This window comes from Cupressus sempervirens, chromosome 1 (genome assembly GCF_028749045.1).
Source record: "Cupressus sempervirens isolate cs-2001-9-10 chromosome 1, ASM2874904v1, whole genome shotgun sequence".
NCBI classification, from domain to species: Eukaryota; Viridiplantae; Streptophyta; class Pinopsida; order Cupressales; family Cupressaceae; genus Cupressus; species Cupressus sempervirens.
Genome location: NC_143118.1, coordinates 58,518,877 through 58,536,338, shown reverse-complemented (window position 1 = coordinate 58,536,338; position 17,462 = coordinate 58,518,877). Strand labels below are relative to the sequence as shown.

Sequence of the window (17,462 nt, the reverse complement as noted above, 5' to 3'; positions counted from 1 at the left end):
TCTTCCCAGATTTCTCCTTTTCGCGTGCCCTTAAGTTCTGATTTTGTTTGTATTTTAGCCAGAATCGATTTCTCATTTGCAAGATTTAAAAATCAGAGATTTATCCTCCAAAGTCCTCTCAAAATCCCCCCTCAATCAAGAAAATTGCTACCTTATCGTGAGATTGCTGCCTTAAATCTTTTGAATAAGATTTATTTTCACTTTAGCATTTTTTATTTTTTCACCTACTTCAATTGATGTTTTCACATTGAGTGGTCATCATGTTTGGGCAGAGGTTTTGTAAAAAGGTTGCAATTGGAAATCCCTTGTTTTGAAAAATTCCACCCTAGGATTGGAGTTCATGCATCACCTGTATTTGTAAATTTTAATCAAATTTCTTGAAAACTGTCATAAGGGAGTTCATTTTTTATTTTCACCTCATTGAATCATAAGGAGACATGGTAGAAATATTTAGAATTTGGGATTTTTCTCGGGTGGAAGATCTTGGGATTTGCAACCCAATTTTGCATGTTGAAAGTCCCAACTTGCTCACTTCAATCTTTTCAGCTTGAAGGATGGTTTTTTTAATATGTAATATAACATTTAAGTATAACCTTTCTTACACTTTTTAAGTGTTATGTTATATAAATACTGCCAGGATGTTTGACAGTGGGTGCAGGTTCATTGGAGATATAATGAAAATTTTAGAATTTGGGAGTTTCTAAACAAATCCAGACCTAACCAAATTTCTGGAATCAGCACATCTCTGTTAGTGATATCTCCCAGAACTTTTCTTGACTTTATAAGATCAAATTAAATTTGGAAAAAAGGTTTTTCCAAGGATTGAACTCATTTCATCATAAATCTCTTGATTTCCACTCCATATCCTTGATTAGCTTAGCCCAGCTCTTGCTCATATCCCTGATTGACTTGACTACCCCAGCATGCCAAAGTTGCCCAAGCTCATCTCTAAGACTTGGAGGCTTGAAAATTGCTACCAACGAAGACCATCCTAGACCACTATATTCCTACTCAGCGAAAAAAAGGGGTCCCCATTTACAATGGGGCGATGGTGTGAAAACTTCACAATAGAACCCTTTTAAGAAATCCATCTTTTACTCTATTTCAAATATCTCTCTATTTAAAGTTTTTTCATGCATATTTGCAGTTATAGTATGTATAAACACTTTCCAATCCCATGCCTATTTTTAATGACTTTCATAGCTTATATGTAAGAGGATATTAATGTTACAAAAAGTTATCATTCACTGTCTGAGTATAACCTGAATTTCTTTGCATGTTTATGGATCAATATTGAGCATCTCAGGGTAATTTCCAGTATAATCAAGCCTTGTATAGTCTGTTTGAAGACTTACAATGGAAAGTACCATCCAACTAAACTTTTGGCATTGCTTTCTTTCCGACAGCTAAGCAAATATCAGACTGAATTGATTGAAGAGCCTGTAAAATGAACAAAAGAACAAAGTGAAATCGGCTATGTTTTCATATAAAGAAGTTGGCAAATGACTCTTCGAATATTTTTATATTCTTGATATACTTCAACAAGAAACTTGAAAGATAGTTTAGCACCATCACTCTAGTATAATCTCCCTGGGCCATTGGTGGGTGAAAATGGGTTGATGATGTGGTTCGCAGAATACAAGATTGAGTGGTTCCTGAAGCAGGATATTTTTTCTCAATAAAGCTGCTCCAAAAGGTAGTTATTATTACACATGACCAGATTGCATGAAAAGCTGGCCATGCGAATTGCTAAGGGATGGTAACTAGGACTTAATAAACTATGGCAGGAAAATTTCCGAGATGAAAGAATTGATCTATTTGAATTTTGAACTTATAGGAGTTACTAGCAACCTAAATAGTTACAGTTACATATCTTGCATCTAACTAATTACTTTATAGGTGAAATAGAAGATTGCAAAATGGCTGGATTGAAACCTAGAGCATATCATTCTTCCTAAAACAATTGAACTTGGGAATGGTTTATAAGATGACCAGGATTTTTAAAGGCTTATAGACTATTTAGTTTATTTATGTTGTGCTCTGATTATATTGGAACTTGTCCTAGAAGCAAAAAGAATCTTGTGCATTCAGTGTTTTGTGTGTGTGAAGGTATGGATAATATCCTAGATGAATTTAAATACAATTGTGGTCACCATTTCTTATATCATTTTCCTCTTCAAATTCACCCAATAGATATATTTGCTTTAAAATCTTGTGCAGATAGTTAAAGGTATTGATGCCATCTCTCGTGAGCAGCTAGTCAATTTGACTACAATTTTAGGAATTGAGAGATTCATTCCAGTATTTGGAACAGTTCCTCTTCTTGGATCCTTTAGGCCTGCTGCTTTACTACCTACAGTTACGGAGGAGGATAGAATTGTTTTGAACAATGTTAGAAGAATTGCGGAGTTCCTCACTGCTGGATCATCGTTTTCAAATTCTTTCAATCAGGTAAGCAAGCAAACGTGTCATCAAGAGATCATTATTCAAAACTTTCTTCATGCATTGAATTAGAGTAAGATTTTGCAAAAGCAAAAGGTCAGAAATTTGGGATTCAAGAGATATGCCTCTGTTTCAATGTGATTTCTATAGATTGTCTGACATCATTTTGCACATAAATTTCTTCAAAAGCCATGTGGAAACATTGGAAAACAATAGCTACCTTCTATGCACTAATCGCTTAGAATCTTAAACTTGTCCATAAACAATTCAAGAGGCTCATGCAGGTTGGCTTAAATGTTGGCCTGTGAAACCCGCAATTTTTTTTTGTTACCTCATTTCTAAAAGCTCCATTCGCTTTGTGCAAGACATACACTATCAGTTTTCTCCATCATTTCTCTTGTCTGTTTGATGTGCGCTGACAGTAGCTCAATACACATACATTACTGTCCAAGCTTAGTATGAAGACATACATAGCACATGGTCCAAAAGTAGATCTGTTTGAACATATCTAGCACTATCCTCCAAAGAAGCTTATTCCCTTGTGAGATACCTGTTGACCGATTTAGTTTGTACATTTGTGGTATGAGCGTCACCTTTGTGGCCGGATATGGAAAATTTACATATGATGGCTCTAAAGCCCTTGATAATGTTGGTAAGGATCACATCGCCAAAAGTACTCTGTTAATTTCTGAAAATGTTTCTTAACCACAAACATCACTGTTCATGGTTTCTGTCATTTGGCCTAGAACTGGGGCCTTTAGATCCGGTGCATAGTTTAGTTGAATGAATATATAATAGAATAATATTTAACATCTATGAGACCAAAACTAGCCTATGGAACAGCTAGCCAATGCCAATCAAGCCTTGTGCCTTTCATTTCATCTCCTCGTTCAAAGTGATAATGAGTTCAACTTTCTCAAGAGTTCAGAAGGAAAGAGTTACTTAACAAAAGCGTCTGGTTCCAAGGCCAGTACACATAAACTACTACTAAGCATCCCCTCCATAAATAAACTGCATAGAGCAGCATCAACCAAAATATTTGCTTACTTGGCCCCAATGTCCTTGCTGGCATTGCAATGAAAAAAAAGTTTTCTTATTTCCCTCTACTGATATAGATATTGCGCTATATGGAACTTCTCCTTCAAGTTTTAGGAGGAAACATGCAATGCCACTAAGCCCTTTCTCAGTTTTTCTTCCTGGAAGCTTTAGACATATTTGTTATGTTATTCAACTGATTCTTTTTGGCATAGCTTGAGAATCTGCTGGCGTTTCCTTCTTGTATGGATTAATATGTTTTTACTTTTCAATAATTCTCTTCGCTTTTCCAAATTTTTAATTCTGTTAAAATCAAAACTTTATATTTCTGCTTTCTTCGATGCTCATTTAGAATCTGACTGCTTGCTATGATCAATGTTTATAAAAACATACATCTGGTTTATGTATTAGACTTTTCATGCATTGCTGCATATATTTGCAGGGTCGGGGTCTGGAAAGTTTAGATGTCTTGCGTGATTGGCTTCCGTTAATGCCTGGTGTTGCAACACGTGTAGTTCCTGAGATAATGAACCGTCTTTCTTCTCGTGTACTGGCTCGCATCTTACGTGAAGCTTTTGTGTAACATTAATGTAAAATATTTTTAACTTCTATGTATTATATAATTTGTTCATCTCATTGCTCTGCAATGTAAGAAATTTACTGTCATGTCCCATCGGCATTGAAGAAAGTATAAGTTGATAATTAACATGCTAAAAGAAAGCTTGTAATTTAGATGTGTAGAGTTTTTGCATTGATTGTCCTATATTTGTATTAGAAGCCTGCCATGCAGTTCCCACCATCAAGTGTACAGTCACAATTTTCCATTTTCTTGCTTCTGCTTCAGCTTGCGGAACATTTTTGAACAAATTCAAACCTTGAATCTCAAGCAAGCATTATCTCTTTGCCGACAATAAATTTGTTAACTATACAGCATTGCTTCATTGAATGAATGAATGGGCTTAATGACATCCATCAGATGGAACAGTCTAAGGGACGAAGAAAATGTATTACAAAAATATCTTTATACTTCTTTTGATGTTGGATTTTCTGCTATGGATCTTGATCAGCAGTCTGGTTGAATTTATCTTCATGAAATAAATGATGCATGTTGTCTTCTTTCAAACTTTTTTCCGAGTACAGATATCTCATAAACTGTACATCTTACTTAGGTAAAGTGCCATTCCATTTGAAGTACTAAGAGAGTTTAGCCTCACTATGTAAAAAAAACATTATTCGGTTGTGTGAATCCAAATGTTCCAACTGGTATGCAACGCCTGATGTGTGTTTTGTTTGACCAATACAATGCAACGCCTAAATGTCTATATATTATCTCTAGTGACATTCTGGCAAAAAACATTGTCTATATGTTTTATCATTCCAAAAAATCTTTTCGGGCTGCATGATTATCGTTAATGAAATACTATGGACAAGAAAAAGAAAAAGAAATGAAATTGATTACTGAGAGAGTGCAATGGAATTTTTCAGCAAATTAAATGAAGGGAAGTATTTAATTTACAGTGTTAATCTAATGTTCAGTGGGTTATATTTGAAATTTTGAAGAAATGCAGAGAAATACATGTAGCAAATAGTATTATAACGAATCAGATTTATAGAATTCAATCACAAATCTTTTAAAGGTTGTAATGTTCCGGCTAGCAAAGGAGTGACTTACAGTCTGCTTAGTTCCAAAATGAATCCGAATATACTCTTGCCAGAGATCCGTACGGATGAGGAATTGGAATTTTGGAGGTGTCGTATGGTGGCAAGAATGGGATGCAGAGGCCATACGGTGGCCAAAATGAAGATCGTTCTATGTTTAGAAGGTCGTACGGGTTATGGGAGGTAGTACAATGAAGGATGCCATACGAAGTCTGAGACAGGCCATATGTAATGAGCTGTAGGGATGGAGGAGCAGTCCGTACTGTGAAGGACTGTCCAAGCCATACGATGATGTTGTTTTCCGTACGGAGATGCTAGAAGGCCGTACGGCTGTTCTAAAGGCTGTACGGTAGTAAGCCGTACAATGGAGATTAGAAACCGTACAATGATGTGGATTGGAGAAGATTGGAGCCGTATGGTGAGGGCAGATAACTGAATTTTGTATGGGAAGGCAATGTGATAGTATGAATTGCAGGTGGAGGATGGGAACAGAGCCGTACACCATGAACCATTAACTGATATTATTAATTAATGACAAAAGACAATGTAAACACCAAACAATGCCGTACTAGAATGAAAGAACATTCACAGGTTGATAAGTACTTGTAAATAATGAGAGCACTTTGATTTTTCCCAGATACCAACCAAGTTGAACACCGACGGAATAGGGTGAGGGTTGAATCCCACCGAAACCGTGCAAGCCAAATAGGGAAGATCTTTCACTTTCGAAATAACGAACAATACCGAACTCCAGCAGGAATCCGTAGTACAGAGAAATAAAATTCAAAAGCATACCTATCAACTATTACGAGCCGTGCTTAAATACCCATCAGGAAAAGCTTTATGAGGGTGTACAAAGATTAGCCAACGGCGACACAAACTACTATGACAAAATTAAATTTGGGTTCGAGTTAAATTAAATAGTCGGCCCGTTACACAAAAATAATAAAATACATTTATTTCTGTTCGGGAATATTACAGTCCTCCCGTCCCGAAATTTGCTTGTCCTCAAGCAAATGCAATGCCGGATGCTGAAGGATGTGTTCACCTTCCCATGTTGCATCGTCCAGCGATAGATGTCGCCAACGTACCAGGTATTCTCTCACCGTTCGGTTACGCAAGACTTTTTCGCGTACTTTGAGAATCTCAGCAGGTTCCAAGATGAGTTTCCCCTCCTCATTGAGTGGTGGACGATCTGTAGTGACAGAGATGTTTTGCCCAATAGCCTTCTTCAGACAAGAAACGTGGAAGACATTATGAATGCAACTACCTTTGGGAAGCTCCAATTCGTACACTACCTCACCAATGCGACGGATCACGTGGTAGGGACCATAAAATCGGGGCTTTAGTTTCTCCTTCTCTGTTCCCTTCAGTGAGGACTGTCAGTAAGGTTGTAGTCGGAGATAGACGAAATCCCCCACTTCAAAACTCCTCTCTAATCGATGTTTGTCGGCATATACCTTTTGTCGGTTTTCTACCTGCTGCAGGTTTTCTTTCAAACTCTTCAGAATGTCCTGTCCTTCCTGAAGCCAATCCTTCGCCTTTGGAGCGCAAATGTCACTCAACACGTATCGAGGAAGGAGAGTGGTTCGTGCCCGTATAGAGCCTTGAACGACGTCATTCCAATTGACATGTGATAAGTGGTATTGTAGCAATATTCTCCGAGGTGGATCCATTTCACCCACACGTGTTGTTGTGCCGAGACGTAGTTTCGTTGATAACCTTCGAGCCATTTGTTCACAATTTTAGTTTGGCCATCTGTCTGTGGGTGGTAACTTGTGCTTGGTGATAGTTCAGTTCCTGCCATCTGAAACAGTTCTGTCCAGAAGATACTGATGAAGTATCTATCCTGGTTGCTGACAATGTTTCGGGGTAACCCGTGTAGGCAGAAGACTTATCTGAAAAACAGATCGGCAATCTGTGCAGCTTGAAGGTCTGAAGGGATGGCAAAGAAGTGAGCGTACTTTGTCAATTGGTCAACTACCACGAAGATGCAATCCCTTCCATTCACCTTGGGAAGACCTATTATGAAATCCATTGATATACTTTCCCACTTATGTTCTTGAATCGACAGAGGCTGTAGCAGTCCAACAGGAAGAGTGTGTTTGAATTTGTTCTGTTGGCAAACAGTACATGCTTTGACATGCTGCAATACATCCCTTTTCAATCCCTTCCATGAGAACCTCTCCCGCATACTTCTATAAGTTTTTAGGAAGCCGGGATGACCAACCAGAGGGAAGTCGTGCACGTGCTTCAGGATCTTTTTCTTCAACTTTGATTCAGTCACTAGGTAGATCCGATCCTTATAATAAATGATATCATTCACCACCTTATAATGATCATCGTGGATGTGACCATCCATTATCTCTCAGTCGGAAGTATTCTTGGAATATTCCACCAACAATTGTGCCTTCCAATCGGCTGAGATCTGCTCTAGTGAGCAGATGGTGGGTCTTCGGGACAAGGCATTTGCAACAACATTTTTTTTCCCCTTTACATATTCAATATCAAAATCAAAAGATTGAACCTTGCTTACCCATTTTTGTTGCCGTTCGTTCAGATCCTGCTGCTCCAAGAAATATTTCAGACTGTTGTGATCCGTACGGACAACAAACTTGGCACCAACCAGGGTACTGTCGAAACTTGGTTAGTGCGTGAACAATGGCCAACATTTCCTTATCATAGATGGAATACAGGCACTCGGCTGGTGTAAGCTTCCTGCTCTCATAGGTGATAGGGTGTCTGTCCTGCATCAAAACTACTCCAATGCCTTCCTCTGACGCGTCGCATTCTAAAATGAATGGTCTGGTGAAGTCGGGCAATGCCAACACCGGACAAGTGCTCATGGCTTCTTTAACCTATCAAATGTGAGTTGCGCTTCTTCATTCCACTGGAAAGCCCCTTTCTTCATTAGATCTGTTAAAGGCGCGCTGAGCTGAGAAAAACCCTTGACAAATCTCTTGTAGTAGCTGCACAATCCAAAGAACCCTCGCAGATCTGTGAGTGATTTCGGGGGAGGCCAATCGAGGATAGCCTGGATCTTCTCCTGATGCACTTGAACCCCATATTGACTGACAACATGCCCCAAGTACAATATCTCCGTCATTTCGAACTCACATTTGGATTGTTTGGTGAACAGGGACTGTTCTTCCATGATACTTAGAACCTCGTTCAAATGTTTCAGGTTCTCCTCCCACGTCCTGCTATAAATGAGAAGATCATCAAAGAACACCAACAAATACTTATGCAACTGCTTGTTAAAGATGCAGTTCATGCATGATTGGAATGTAGCAGGTGCTTTGGTCAGACCGAACGGCATGTCCAAGAACTCATAGTATTCGTAATGGCAACGAAAGGCCGTTTTCTCCACATCCTCTTCCCTCATTCGGATCTGATGGTATTCGGAATAGAGATCTATTTTTGAGAAATAGATCGCACCATATAGTTCATCCAACAGCTCATCTATCCTCGGAATGGGGTACCTGTTCTTTATTGTCCTCTTGTTCAGTGCACGATAGTCCACACACATACGCAACATTTGTCCTTCTTGACCAACACCACTGATGATGCGAACGGGCTAGAACTGGGACGGATCCATCCCTTATCAAGTAACTCTTGGATTGTCTGTTCGATTTCATCTTTGAACTTCTTCAAGTGGCGGTACGGTGTGGTTATAACAGGTTTCGCTCCTAGTTCCAACTCTATTATATGTTCAAATCCTCGATGTGGCAGTATGCCAAGAGGAATATCCATGAAAACCCTTTCATGCTTACTTAAAACATCCTGAAGCTCTTTATCTTGTGGAGGTGTTTGGTGCCCCTTAATAGGTTACGTCGAGATGAAACATTGTGTAGCCCACGCAACATCATCATGCCATAGGATTGCCTCCATCCGATGCGTAGACACTTCCTTTGGTCCTTGATTTGCCATCCCTCGGAGGACGACCTTCCCGTCAGCCACGAAAGTGAGGTCCATTCGCTTGAAACTCTAAGTGTATTCATCAAGCGTCTCCATCCATTGTATGCCGAGGATGACCTCCATGTCGGCTAGATCCACTATGAAAAAGTCCTTTGTCACTGTGTGATTTGCCATCGTGATGCTCAGCTGAGGAACTAGGTGTGTGCAGGGCAGGAAAGTCCATTCGGCAACTTTGACCTGAAAGCCCACGTGTGCTTCCGTCAAAAGATTTCTTCGTTGTACTGAAGATGAATTTATGAAATTCAATGTAGCTCTGCTATCCAGCATCACTGTGACCCTTTGTCGCTGAAGGGTACCTCGCACATGGAAAGCTGTGCACCTCGGATTGCCAGCCAAGGCAATGGATCCTCCATGTTTTATTAAAGCGGCAATCCTTCCGTATGGTTGAAGTTGGCCATGTCAATGTTACCGCTAGGTTGGATGTCTTCAACTGGCATTTCCTCTCAATCTTGCTCATCTCCTTCATCGAACATCACTTCGATGTAATGAATTTTCCCTTTCCTGAGACATCGATGGCCAGGTTCCCAAGGCCACTTGCAATTAAAACATAACTTCTTTCTTCAGTGTTCTTGTCGGGATGCTTCATCCAGTGATGGCTTCTTGGGCGGAGGTTTGTCCCTCGGGAATGTCGGTGGTTTCAGATGTGAATGAATCCGAGAGGATGAGGATGATGCTGACGATGATACCATGCTTCATGCCTTACTGATTGCTTCCGTCAAAGTTGATGGGTTGAATCCTTTCACCCAACCTTTCAGTAGTTCTGCTAGTCCATCCATAAAGAGAACGACCTGCCTTCGTTCAGAGATGTCTGTCACCAACACAGAAAGTGTCTGAAACTCCGCAATGAACTAATCTACTGATCTCGTTTGCCTCAGCTGTGCCAGATCTTTAAAATTGAGCTCAGTGTCTTTTCCATCAAATCGTTCAATTAGTCTCTCCATGAACTCAACATAAGTCTTTATTTGATCATGCCCAAGAGTGATAGTGTCGTGGTGCCACCATTCGTGCGCAACGCCCTCAAAGTGTAATGCGGCAAATTTGATCTCTTCTTCTTCGGGCATAGGATTTAGTTGGAAGTAGGTGTCGACTTTCATTACCCATGCCTACGCTGAAATGGAGCCTGAACCGTCAAATGGAGACAGGTTCACCTTACTCAATTTTCTCCTTAGGTCATCGTTAAAAAATCCTCTGTTTCCACCTCCTGCGTATCTCATTCTTAGATCTGCGTAATCCTTGTAGGAGATGTCTTCTTCAAAATTTGCATTTTGCCAATCCTCCCTTATTTCCTCGAAGGTTGGAAGTCTCTCCCCATGGTGTGCTTCCATTCGTGTTGGGAAAGTCGGCATGGAAGGTCAAGAGTGTGTTGGCTGAGGGAGTGGTTTACCCAATACTGAGTCTGCTTTGTGACCATTTTGTTCTCCAAATATTTTGTTGTCCGCCAACTTCTTGAGAGTTTCCTCCATGAGTCACTGCATATCCGTGATCTGTGCCTGATTTCGGAAAAGTTCCCTCAGAAGTGCCACAAGTTTGGCACTGGTCGGTTCACGTTCGTCAGCCATTCGATCAACAAAATGTGTCCTCTTCCAGCTATAAACTCTCATTCATCGTCCACAGGCTGGCAGGATTGGAGAGCTCTAATACCACTGTAATGTTCCGGCTAGCAAAGGAGTGACTTACAGTCTGCTTAGTTCCAAAATGGATCCGAATATACTCTTGCCAGAGATCCGTACGGATGAGGAATTGGAATTTTGGAGGTGTCGTACGGTGGCAAGAATGGGATGCAGAGGCCGTATGGTGGCCAAAATGAAGATTGTTCTATGTTTAGGAGGTCGTACGGGTTATGGGAGGTAGTACAATGAAGGATGTCGTACGAAGTCTGAGATAGGCCATACGTAATAAGTTGTACGGATGGAGGAGCAGTCTGTACGATGAAGGAGGATTGTCCAAGTTGTACGATGATGATGTTTTCCATACAAAGATGCTAGAAGGCCATACGGCTGTTCTAAAGGCCATACGGTAGTAAACCATACAATGGAGATTAGAAACCGTACAATGATGTGGATGGGAGAAGATTGGAGCCGTACGGTGAGGGCAGATAACTGAATTTTGTACGGGAAGGCAATATAAAAGTATGAATTGCAGGTGGAGAATGGGAACAGAGTTGTACACCATGAACCATTAACTGATACTATTAATTAATGACAAAAGACAATGTAAACACCAAACAATGCCGTACCAGAATGAAAGAACATTCACAGGTTGATAAGTACTTGTAAATAATGAGAGCACTCTGATTTTTGCTAGATACCAACCAAGTTGAACACTGACGGAATAGGGTGAGGGTTGAATCCCACTGAAACCGTGCAAGCCAAATAGGGAAGATCTTTCACTTCCGAAATGACGAACAATCCTGAACTCTAGCAAGAATCCACAGTACAGAGAAATAAAATCCAAAAGCATACCTATTGACTATTACGAGCTGTGCTTAAATACCCATCGAGAAAAGCTTTCTGAGGGTGTATAAAGATAAGCCAATGGCAACACAAACTACTATGACAAAATTAAATTTGGGTTCGAGTTAAATTGAAGTTTGCCCGTTACACAAAAATAATTAAATACATTTATTTCTATTTGGGAACATTACAAAGGTTCATATAATTTTAAATATCTTTCAATAACCAATAGATTCAACATTTATTTAGTTTAAACTAGTACACTTGGCCCTGGCTTCAGGGAGAAACATTTTATGTAAGTGTTCATTTAAAATTTGTATAACAAATCAACTATTCAATACAAAATTTTAAATGGAGGAATTTTTGGTATACCTTATACATCGAGTCAACATACTCTGTATGCTCTTTCTTCAATGTCTTATTTGTCTATCTAATTTATTCCTCAATCTTTGTCTATTTCTAAGTTACAGATATCTTAATGGTTTCAAACTATCACACCCATTCACAATGGTTGTTTTCAATCATTTAAAAAACACAACATTTCCAAGAAATTATTAATCCTTGTATTAATAAACATTTTATAATACAATTTTTATTATAATACACTCCAAGAGAAACAAATCTTGGATGTAGTGATAACCACACATGAGATCATTCATTCAATGGAAAAAGGAGAGAGATCTGGAATGGCTTTCAAATTGGATATATCTAAGGCTTATGATAAGGTTAAGTGGGATTTTCTCTATGAGGTACTTGAAAGAGTGGGGTTCAATGACAAGGTTATAAATCTGATTAAGATAATGATTGGCTTGGTTTAGTACTCTGTTCTTCTAAATGGTTCCCCCTGGGGTAATTTTAGAGTGGAGAAAAGTTTAAGACAGGGTGACCCTCTTTCTCCCTACCTTTTCATTATGGTTGCTAAGGTCTTAGGGAGGTCTTTCTCTAAACTAGTTAATACTGGTTGTGTCAAAGGGGTTAAGCCTGTGACCACTGCTGATACTGAAGTTCTGTAGCAATTTGTAGATGACACATTCCTTTTTGGAGAATCTTCGATTATGGAGGCTGAAGCTTGGAAGACTATTCTTCGCAATTATGAAGAAAGTCCAAGTCAACAAGTTAATTACCACAAGAGTAAGATTTATTTCTTTAATATTGATGCCTCATTACAAAGGAGGATAAGGAACATTTTGGGTTGTCAGTCTGCTAACCTCCCAGATACCTATCTTGGCCTACCGCTAACCACTAAAGAGGTGACTAAAGAATTTTGGAATACTATAGTGGAAAGAATTTAGAAGAAACTTACAAGATGGAAAGGGAAAATTTTAAGCAACGTTGGCAAATTACAATTGCTCTCAGTAGCTCTCCAAGGCATTCCTATTTACTTCCTGTCCCTTTTCAAAATCAACCAAAATATGGCTAATAGGATTGAGAGAATACAAAGGAATTTCCTCTGGTCAAGAACAAAAGAGAAAAATAAATTGAGCCTGGTCAACTGGGAAGAGTTGTGCAAGCCAAAGGAGAAATGAAGGTTGGGAGTAAGAAGACTTCGTGACCTTAATAAGGCCCTCCTTACGAACATTGGCTGGAGATTGGGAGAAGATAATACTGATTAGGGTAATATTATGAAAGCTAAATACCTGTCAAATTCTCTTTTCAATTGGAATCTTTTCAATAATGATCTTCCAGGAGTCTCTAAAATATGGATGAATATTGTTAAGAGCAGAGGCTTATTGAGGGAAGAAACAAGGTGGATAGTGGGGAATGGTCATGGCATCAGATTCTGGGAAGACAATTGGATGGGAGGGAAACCACTAGTCCTCAGCAAATTTATAAGACTAATGGAGTTACTTAAGGAAGACATGGGAAGAAAGGTGGAGGACTATATCAACCAGGGGAGGAAGTGGAAGAAATTATATAAAGATACTTACTCCCAGGAGGATATTTAGCTTCTCAAGGAGTTGGAAGAGCCGATAAGAGCACAAATACCCCCAATTCGGATCCAAGAGGATTTTAGAGTTTGGGACTTAACTTTGAGTGGTAACTTTACAATCAAATCGGCCTATGGGCACCTCTTTAGCAAGGACCTCTATCCACCATCATGGAGTAATGTTTGGATTAATAACCTTCTCCCTAAAATTAATTTCTTCTGGTGGACGGTTCAGCATGGCAAAATTTTAACTATAGACAATTTGAAAAGAAGGGGCTTTTATATAACAAACTGATGCTATCTTTGCAAGGATAAGGAGGAGAGTATCTCTCCCCTGTTCCTTGAATGCTAGTATGCCTTAACGTTATGGGCGATGGTGTGGGAGAGATTTGGTCTGAATTGGGTTATGAAAGACAACTTATGTCAATTTGTGGAGAATTGTTGTCCTCCCTTCTACCACCCAAAATTGGTCTTTTTGTGAAAAATTGTTTCACCATATATTTGTTGGCATATATGGAAAGAAAGAAATAACAGAATATTTCGGGAGGAGGAAAAATCGGTGGAGGTGGTTTTTGGAATAATGGAGAAATTACTAAAGGAAAATATTAGGGTTTCCAAATGTAAGATACCAAAGGAAGAACTAGGTAGGCAAGAAGGTCAAATTGCTAGAAAATGGGGTATTTAGGAGGATTTTTACCTTCGATAACTCAAAAATGTTAGAGGCAACAAACGAGATGGAAACCACCTACCCTTACTCAATTCAAACTAAATTTCGATGGTGCTGCTAGAGGAGGTATAGGAGCGGCGAAGTGTTGCGAGATGGGAATGGAGAGCTGTTGTTAGTTTACGATGGGAAGGTGGGAAGTGGAAGTAATAATTTGGTTGAGGCAATGGCTTTGCTTTGGGGTCTTCAGATGATTAGTGAAATGCACCTTAAGGAAATAACCATACAGAGGGACTCAAAATTAATTATTGATTTGGTTAATGGAACATCCCAACCAGGGTGGAATATTCAAAGTATCATTATGGATATTAGGTATATGTTAGAAGGGATGGAAAGTGTCCACCTGTAGCACATCTACAAGGAAGGAAATAAGGTGGCCGATGCGGTGACTGCCATGGGGTTTAAATTAATGGCAGTCATGTGCTGGAGAAACATGGAAAATCTAAACAAGGATATTAAGTCCTTGATACGCAAGGAAAGATGGGGGAGTATCATTTAATTATGGTTATAAATTTTAAGGTTGGGGCCAAATTTGGCAATCCTTTCCTTGGGGAGTTGAAGTGCTGTGAAATTCCAATTACTTCCCCTTTGAAAGTACGAATCATATCATTATGCAGATTGTCAGAGATTTTTGAGGTGTTAAAATTATGATGTTAAACAAGCACGATTCACATAATGAATTTACTTGGGATTTTGGAGCTTATAGAGCACAGGTTTGTAAAACCTTTTTGCTAATTGTTAAAAATCTCAGGGTTGATATTATTGATAGTGTTATCGCAAACAAGGAGGTTCAGATGCGCATCACTGAGGTGGAGGAACTGGAAATTGGCAAGGAAGATATGGGTGGGGATTTGAATAGGCTGGAGCCCACAAAAATTCAGAACTTCAAAGACATGATGGCTACCTAGTTCTTGCTAAAGGAGGGGTGTCTTTTGCCTTACATGCAGGCGATGGCGGGGTATGATGAGAATTCTGCCCTCTAGTTCGTCAATGGGTGGAACAACCGCAAGGTGACCATTAACATAACCACTTTTCAAGTGAATGAGGAAGTTATCGCATTGGCTATTGGTCTTTCAATGAAAGGGAAAAAATGGAGAAAGGTCACTAAAATTGCTAACGAGGCCAGTATGAGCAGCTTTTTTGTAGAGGGTGAGGAACCAATGCGCTACAAAGGAGGTTTTAAGAGGGATAAGCTGCCAGCCCCATGGGACAATGTTTGCTTGGTTCTCATGAAATACCTTACGCTGGAGGGCAGGTTCGGTGTTTACTACTACTATCATTTTCCCTTATTGAATCATTTTAGAATTAGAGATTTCATTTCTATCTCATTTTTTCTACTACACTCTCTTGAGGGTATGGTTAGTGATGTTAGGGAGAAGAGGAATAAGTGACTTAACTTCACCATTATCCACCACAGCCTGATTTTTCACCTTTACCAATTCCACTTTGCCCTTTGCCCTCCTACGGTGGTGGTAATTAATAACCAGCCCTATTGGTAGAATTTAACCCCGAGTACCAGTACTAGTACCAAAATTCACATCCTGCGACCCTCCCCTAGCCATGAAAATAAGAAAAAGAAGAAACCTGATGTGGCTGTGGAACAAAAGGGTAGTAAAAAGATTAAAATGGAAAAACCAATGGAGGTGGAAGAGGAGGAATCGAAGGAGGAGGCATGTGGAAAGGGTAGGAGAAGATCAAGAAGAATTGCCCAATCCTAGTCAAGGTGCAAGCAAAAATCTAACAAATTCAAGGTGGAGGTGAAAGAGGGGAGCTCAAAAAATAATGAAGAAGAGAGGGAGGAGGAGGATAACTCTGATTCCAAAAGAGAGAAAGGGAAGGAGGAAGTTGAAAAAATTGTTAACTTTGCAGACAATTCTATTGATAATGCCCAGATGTCTGCTGAAAATACTTAGGTGTTGGCTGGAAATGCTGTTACCACGGAGACTACCCATGTTTTGGCCAACTTCACCCTACAACCCATTACTTTTTGTGAAGATAGTAGTAAAGTGGACACCTCCCCCATTGCCATTTCCTCCCTGGTCAAGGAAAAATCTAAGGTTTTTACTAACCCAAAGTTTTGCAAGATAATAACCAGGTGGAAAAAGCTGAAGATGATGTAAAAAGGTAGGAATGGAAAATAAGGAGGTCACTAAGGAGCAATTGGAGGAGTATGCCAAATTGGACAAAAGGGTTGAAACTTTAGAAGAAGGGTCTGTCACCTTCTCTAAATTTGCGCTAAAGGTCACCCACGCTGCTGCCACCACCCTCCAACTGCTGGCATAAGAGAAAGAAGATACATGAATGGACATGGAGGATCATAAGCTCCTTTTTAAATTCCTTGTTGATGACTAGGCTCGGGTGCTGCTGGCGGGGAAGGGAAAAGAAAAAACTAAGAATTAAGTTTGTTAGTTTTAGAGGATCCTTGGATCCAAGTTGTTTTTTGTTAATATGTTGTTACTTGTTTTGCTAGTTTCCAGTTGTTGCTCATAATTAGGTTGGCCTGGTTGTGCCAACAGTTTATTTGATGAACTTAAGTAGTATAAAAAACATTATAGACTTTTACTATAGTTTAGTTACTTCTGTTCTTAGTAGCATGCTGGTTAGTTACTTGCATCGTATTATTGTGGTTGAGTTAAACTTTAGTATGTTTTTACTACAATAGTGTTCTCTGTTGTTCTCTATTGGTGATGTGTTGGTTACCAACATTTTGGTTGTAAGGGCCGACCCCCTTGTTTTTGGTTGCTTTTTATTTCAAAAACAATTTATTTAAGAATACATGTAAAATGTGCATACTAAAGAAACTTTTCAATGTATAAATTAGGGCAATTTCAGGCATTTTATACTTTTGAGTTAGGGCACTTTGTATGCTCTTTTTCCAATGTCTATCGACCAATCTATTTTCTTCTTCATATGATCTCTATATATTTCAAAGTAATAGATACCTTGTTTTTTTTTCAAGCCATTGCACTCATTCATGATGGTTTGTCTTCAATGATTTAAAATATATAACTTTAAAAAAAAGAAGCATTGATTATATAGTAACTTTTTTTTTTCCTTTTTAACTATTTCATCAAATATTATAATGTGGGGTCATCTAAGAGGTAGCGATTTTGCATCACCAAATAAAACATTGTTTAATTTTTCAATAAATAATATTGGGTAGGATTACTATTTTCAATAAATTTTCATTTAAACATAAATTGTTTCAATTACTTCTGTGGGGATATCTTTTGGATATATTAAC

At 39.1% G+C, this 17,462-nt stretch overlaps 1 protein-coding gene across 2 annotated transcripts in view; it reads left to right on the top strand.

The window, feature by feature from the left end:
* LOC149576143 (Protein kinase superfamily protein) overlaps positions 1-4,530 on the top strand; it is a 258,692-nt gene extending 254,162 nt beyond the window's left edge. For both annotated transcript variants that reach the window (XM_089816466.1, XM_089816459.1), the window contains 2 exons: positions 2,221-2,451; positions 3,920-4,530. In XM_089816466.1, the coding sequence (XP_089672592.1) occupies positions 2,221-2,451; positions 3,920-4,060 (372 nt within the window). In that variant the 3' untranslated portion in view covers positions 4,061-4,530. The remainder of the gene's footprint in view (positions 1-2,220; positions 2,452-3,919) is intronic.
* The last annotated feature ends 12,932 nt before the right edge of the window (positions 4,531-17,462 follow it).